Genomic DNA, 6,771 nt, shown 5'->3' with positions numbered 1-6,771 from the left:
CAAAATTCTTGTCACATTCTGCTAATCTTCTTATATAAACACTTGCTACATTATGTTCATCTTTTTATATAAACACTCGCTACATTCTGTTAATTTTCTTATACAAACACTAACTACATTCTGTTAAAATTCCTAAAAAACACTCCCATACATTCTGTCAGTCTTCTTATGTAAACTCTTGCTACTATTTATCAATCTTCTTATATAAACACAGGCAGCATTGTGTCAATCTTCTTATATAAACACAGGCAACATTGTGTTCGTCATCATATTCTATAAACATCCATAAAGTTTTCATAGTTACTTACTTTCCTTGATTTAGTCTTTTGAATTGTTCATTAATTTGCCCAAAATCTGGTCTCGCATCCGGATGTTCTGCCCAACACTGTCTCATGATGTTGATAGCTTCAGGTGGCGCTGCTTGCTTGGACACTGATGGTCTGATGAGTGGTGGAGGTCGCTTTAGTTTTTCTATCAATTCTAGTATGTTAAATAAAATAATAAAACGAAGATCAACGTTTTTATTATTTAACATCTTTGCACAAGATCTGTCAGTTTTTACATATTCTAGGATGAAAAAGGGATTACGTTAACTTTTCTATTTTCATACTTGAATGTGTAAAACATGTAAGTTGTTAAAGTGAAGCATGGGCGTTTAAGTGGTGAACATTTCGTCATGTTTTCAAGAAGCCAAAGGTTATGTTTTAACATACATATAGTAACATTTCCATTGCTTCCCCAGTATAAATCATAAAGCTGAAGAATAAACCGTAATATAATAGTTAATTTCAACCCGAAAGTTATATTTTTTTTCTAATCCAACATAAATAAATTAATAATTAAGAGTTAACACTCTTTATATTTGGGCCTGGGCGTGGCCTAGAAGTTAGCTTGCTGCTGAGGCTTGAGGGTCGTCCAAGTTTCGAGCTCTGATGCCGCTGAACATCATCCAAAATTTTAGCTGCGGGTGCATTATAAAACTGACAGTGAGCTCCGTTATTTTTTCAAAAAAAAAAAAAAGAGCTGGACAAAGCCCTTGGGCGGTAAATGCTGCTAACTGGCTGTCCTCCCGCTTTTAATTCACAAGTAGAGACGCCTGTGCCTGAACTCTATGGGCAATAAACCTGATAATTTATCCCACGCTTCGCACAAGGTGTCGTTGAAATTAAAAATTCCAATTCTTCTCTAAACTTGCTAAAGGGATTTTTGTTTGTTTTTGAATTTCGTGCAAAGCTACACGAGGGCTATCTGCGCTAGCCGTCCCTAATTTAGCGGTGTAAGACTAGAGGGAAGGCAGCTAGTCATCACCACCCACCGCCAACTCTTGGGCTACTCTTTCACCAACGAATAGTGGGATTGACCGTCACCTGATAACGCCCCCACGGCTGAAAGGGCGAGCATGTTTGGTGTGACAGGGATTCGAACCCGCGACCCTCAGATTACGAGTCGAGTGCCTTAACCACCTGGCCATGCCGGGCCTGCTAAAGGGATATAAACGTTTGTTTCGTTACATGTAAAATAAATCAATACGGTACCTCGAAATGTTTATGGTGTGATAGTTGTAGCTGGACGAAACTTGGTGGTTGCGAGGATGAGCAGTGAACGATTGTTTTTTGTTTTACCTATGGAGTTTACATAGATTACAGCTCTTTCTTCTTTTTTCTACATTAAGGCTTAAATTTTAAAATAGTTATTCATTTAATTTTGATCCATGTAGACATATATGAAATGTTTAAATGTATTATTTAGTGATGATAGCTTAACACCCGATGAACGCATCAACCAGATCAAAATTGCAGGTTTTTGGGGAGATAAAATAGTCCATACCCATACCAGAAATCTGTTTTTCCAAAAAAAACAAACGACTAAAGTCGTAAAAAGGGAATGATCTGAAAAACCTCAAATCAACATAATTTTCTGTGATACAACAACTCATGCTCGTAATAACAAGTAGCAAGTAGATGGAATCCGGGAGGGGTGGGCATCCTTCCCGTGACAATTACTCATAGTATATATATATATTAGGGTCTGTTTTGTGCCCATTCAATGTCTAGTTATGATTGGGTGATAAGAAAACAAAACGACGATTGCAAAATATTTGGGAACTTGTCCAATCCTCCTCTTCTTCTGCTACAGCAATGCTTCCCAACCTGGGCGGTACATCCCCTTAATGGGTGTTTTTAAAATTCAGGGGGACAGTAAACCTTGAGGGGGCGGACAGAAAGGTTTTAAGGGTTTCAAAGTTATATTTGTTAAAATTAAACCCTAAGAAACAGATATTTTTCTTTCAACACGTTTGAGCAAAAATCATTGTGTTTTCTGTTTGTTATTAAGCACAAAGCTACACAAAGGGCTATCTGTGCTCTGCCCACCACGGGTATGGAAAACTCGATTTCTAGTTGCATAAGTCCGCGTACATACCACTGTGCCAGTGGGAGGCAAATCATTGTGTGGGTGTGTTTGTGGCAAGCACAGGGTCATCAAGTCCAAGTTAGTCATTAACAATTAATTCATTATTCATGTGTGTGTTACCACGATGTATTTTCTTTTGTTCCTTTTTGCAGTTAACTAATAGTTATGAACGTGTACAATAATGGTGTATATTTTTGCGGAAATAAAAGATTTTAAAATTTGCAATTGACAAGTATTGCCTTACAATTTTTATTTTATTAAAATATTTTAATGGTCTAAAATTTATTAGAAGGGGCATGAGCGGCGAAAAAGGTTGGGAAACATTGTGCGACAGTATCATGGAGTAATATCTGTTCTAGTGCTGTCTCTTCGTCTGTCCGTGAGGCGCTAAAGAAAACCAGCTGCCACGAGTGCAAATGCACTGTATCGCGATTCTCATTACACGTGCGAGTAATATGGCGTCGGCTGCGTCTTCGTCCACTTCGTTCTTGTGCCAGACATTGTTTGTTATGAATTTCGCGCAAAGCTACATGAGAGCTATCTGCGCTAGCCGTCCCTAATTTAGCAATGTAAGACTAGAGGGAAGGCAGCTAGTCATCACCACCCACCGCCAACTCTTGGGCTACTCTTTTACAAACGAATAGTGGGATTGATCGTCACATTATAACGCCCCACGGCTGAAAGGGCGAGCATGTTTGGTGTGGCGGGGATTTGAACCCTTGACCCGCAGATTGTGAGTTGAGAGCCCTAACCACCTGGCCTGTGCCAGACATACACAACCAAAGAAGGTGAAATGAGACAAATGGGAGAGGGTCAAGAATAGGATGAGTATGATGACACACTTTGGAGACATCTTCACTATCCTACCTTTCGCGAGGTCTGTCAACTTCTGTCTCAGCAAAAGCACCTGGCTTGTACAGTGCTTTGCCAACATTACTGTGAAATTTCCTGGTTTTTCACGCTGTGGAATTCGTCTGTTGCATGCCTCCTCTCTTCCGCCCTAGTTTCACTGCGACGGGAATCCTCTCATAAATGCAACCAAATCTACTGCACTTCAGACAAGTACTGCACCTTACAGCAGCATGTGAGATCGGCCACCACTGTAAACGGAGTAGTGATCACTGACGAGAACTGTGGTAGTTTGAGAACGGAAAGAGCGTGCCACTTTATGCCGCTCCTAAGGTGTGTAAAAACGGGGTGTTTGGATAGGTTGAAAGCCATGGATAGTCGCAGATCGTCAGTCGTAAAATAGTGTAGACTGCGAATAATGAGAAGTGGATATGCTCGTTCTATTCACGAGATCGTTTGGTGTATTCAAAATAAACGTATATTTAATTTCACAACCACTCTTAATAACCAAATATGAAATCCTCCAGTTATCTGCGGAGTTTAACAGCCTGTGCATTCTTTACTCTTTTAATCGAAACAAGATACAATTTGCCAGAAACATTATGGAAGCGAAGAAGTTCATATTTACCAAGGTACTACTATTAAACTGATACATTTGACTTGAAGCTCATAATTATACAAATATTTGCATCTCCATCCGAGCTCCACCTTTAACTCTCACCTTCATATAAGTCCAACCAGACCTATTCTCTTTACTCTCTTTCTTTTCTAGTCTTTAGTTTCGTTAAGGCTCGGAACAAACATTTTCAGGTTGAACTTTTACTAGTTATGCTCATGAGTTAACTGATTAACGTGTTTTTTTTCTATTGTGAGTGTGAGCTGTTTGAAAAATCATTTGACAATCCCTGGGGCATCCCGAAAACATAAAGCTACAAATCAAAGTGAACCTTGAAGAGTGAAAACATTTTTTTCATTCATTTTTTTAATAAAGGGATTCCAAGCTTCTCAAGCTTTGGCATTATATTACACCAAGACTTTCGGTTATGGTCATCAAGGTTAAGTAGCTTTGGAATTTAGCTAAAGGTATTGCTGGTAGCAGCCTACAGTAAAATGTAATTTAAATTCTAATATGGGCTTTTCTGGTTAAAAAACCAGTATCTAAGAATGAACTTGTGAAACTTTTATCGTTGTTATTATGGTGTTTCCTGTACCTTCCAGCCTGAAACAAAAGGATCACGGTTCTTTATCTGTTGTTCAAATGTAAAGCTGCACAAAGGGAGATGTTCACGACAAAGATCTAATCTCAATCTTTAGCATTATAAAGCCTCAAGCTTATCGTTGAGCCACTGAGAGAGCCTATGTTTCTTCATTATGGTATTGTAGATTTGATTCTTTTTCGCATATGAGCATATTTCAGGGAATGGAAAAAAATCTCCTAATTCTTACTTAAATGAGTACCTAATAGATAAAGGTACGAAACTACCGACTTGTTTAATTTCAACTGATTTGATTACTTTAAACAACTTTTGCGTGATATGGTACAGTGAATAGATTCAAATACTTTCATACGTACTTAGAATAAAAATTATTTAAGCGTTTAACGGTTTTAGTGTCATATATAAAGTGCTAATTTTATATTCATCAACTAGAGATTAGAGTTTCTTTAGTAGCTACGCAGAGGCAACTTATAACTTATGCAATATTCCCCAGGAGGCGTAGTAGTTAGCTTCTTGATGTTCAGAGTTTGAAAATACCTTATTCTGAGCAGGGTTGGTTAAAAGCCCACACTGTGCTGTGACCTACTTTCTGCAACTATTAAATTAGGCCGACTAGCTCAACAACACGTTCTTAACAACTGCAAACATTTTTCTCTGTGTGGATGGGTTTCAATCTGATGAAAATCGGAAAATTTGTGGTGTCTAAACATGACTTAACGCGACTCATTAAATCGCATATGATTTAAAGGCTAACTTACACAAGATATACAAACTATCTTATCCATTCAGCGAGCTGTTCTACACATCTTTCAGTTTAATTTTCAATTGCAAGCCCTGAATTTAAATCCTCGAATAAAAGTGATATTAAATAAGAGTACACCCCAATTCAAAAAGCAGAGGATACAAAATAAGAAATCACCTTCGGGTGATAATTGCAGCATGGAGTAAGGCTCCCCTCTGACGATAACTTCTTGCATCACTATAGAAAAGCTATAGATATCTCCAACCTGACTTCCTTTTCGCAGGAGAGTTTCATCTCGCAATAGTTCCGGGGCTGCCCATAATTTATCTACATGAAAAAAAGAATACAAATCAGTTAGAAATGTTTCCATACGATATTAAAACTAAAACAAATACAGAGCTGCTAACTCAGTAAGGACGTTTCAAGGGGAGGTATATACTGAGAAAGTAGGTCGTGTGAACCTTGCATGGTGGAGGCACGCAGCACTCAAATAGGGGGTAGAGTGGAAACTTTTGAAAATTGCACATCGAAAGGTAGCCATTTTAGATAGTTAAAAACACAGCATTTTCTGCTCCTTTCAAACATACGGTAAAATTTGATACATTGATTCTTAGCTTCTTTTAGTATGATCCTCTTTTTTTAATTTGCATTCTAGTAAAATGGATGTTAGTGAATTTTGTTAATGCATACTCAACATTTATTGGTATGCTTATAGGTTTTAGGCCAAATAAAGGCAATAGTTCTTAATAAATTAACTAAGACCTGACAAGTTTACTCTTCTTGAATTGTGAAAACCCAGGCTGAGAGCAATTACTTTAGAACCACACTTTGATGGAATGAATTATTATTCTTATCTCCTATTCTACTGTTAGTCTTACTCTAACGTATTAAACGTTAGGCCTATGTGAATCGTTAGGCATATCACTTCTACGGCAGTTATCTTCACGCCGAACTTTTCCTTGGCCATGGCTTTGCTTTCTTCTGCTATTATATGTCTGTCTTTTCCGCTCGTTTTACACTATTCAGATGTTTATCAATTAATAGTCTGCCAGCCTTCTAGAAATCTCTGTATTCTCAAACGTCAATGTATTGCATGCGACATTCGATAGTCTCAACATCAATGAATTATAAACACAACTTCTAATAATCGTATGATTTTAACTCTCTTATTATAAAAAAAACTAAACAATCATAAAATATTAACGCACAAAATAAATAAATTAATAATATCTACACTAAACAGTCTTTTATATCATGACATAGATCACAACTGGTAATGAGTATAGCTAACTAAATTTACTGTTCGACCATAATGTAAATTGAATGTAATGTGCTAAAATATCGTAAGTTACGTGAATTTGTGCCTGATCTCCTGATCGGAATTTAGGTCGTGTGACCTAGGAGGGTCAGGTACTCTGAGACCTCTTCCTCCCTTCCGTACCATGATATGTTGTCTTGGACGTTGATGTTAGTCCAACCGAGGGTCGGAGTAAACCACACTTGCTCCGACCCCTTTCAGGGCAATGTCCATGTATGTTTTTACGATCATAC

At 37.7% G+C, this 6,771-nt stretch overlaps 1 protein-coding gene across 1 annotated transcript in view; it reads right to left on the bottom strand.

Moving 5' to 3' along the window:
• Positions 1–6,771, bottom strand: part of LOC106473163 (retinal guanylyl cyclase 2-like) — an 87,340-nt gene that overhangs the window by 27,239 nt on the left and 53,330 nt on the right. Inside the window, exons 10-11 of the mRNA XM_022402711.1 lie at positions 5,398–5,547; positions 309–480 (exon numbers count right to left, since the gene is read on the bottom strand). Of these exons, the coding sequence (XP_022258419.1) occupies positions 309–480; positions 5,398–5,547 (322 nt within the window). The remainder of the gene's footprint in view (positions 1–308; positions 481–5,397; positions 5,548–6,771) is intronic.

The sequence above is a fragment of the Limulus polyphemus genome, unplaced genomic scaffold (assembly GCF_000517525.1).
Source record: "Limulus polyphemus unplaced genomic scaffold, Limulus_polyphemus-2.1.2 Scaffold127, whole genome shotgun sequence".
In the NCBI taxonomy this organism is placed as follows: domain Eukaryota; kingdom Metazoa; phylum Arthropoda; class Merostomata; order Xiphosura; family Limulidae; genus Limulus; species Limulus polyphemus.
Note: the sequence above shows the minus strand (reverse complement) of the source record. Positions and strands in the feature narration are given on the sequence as shown.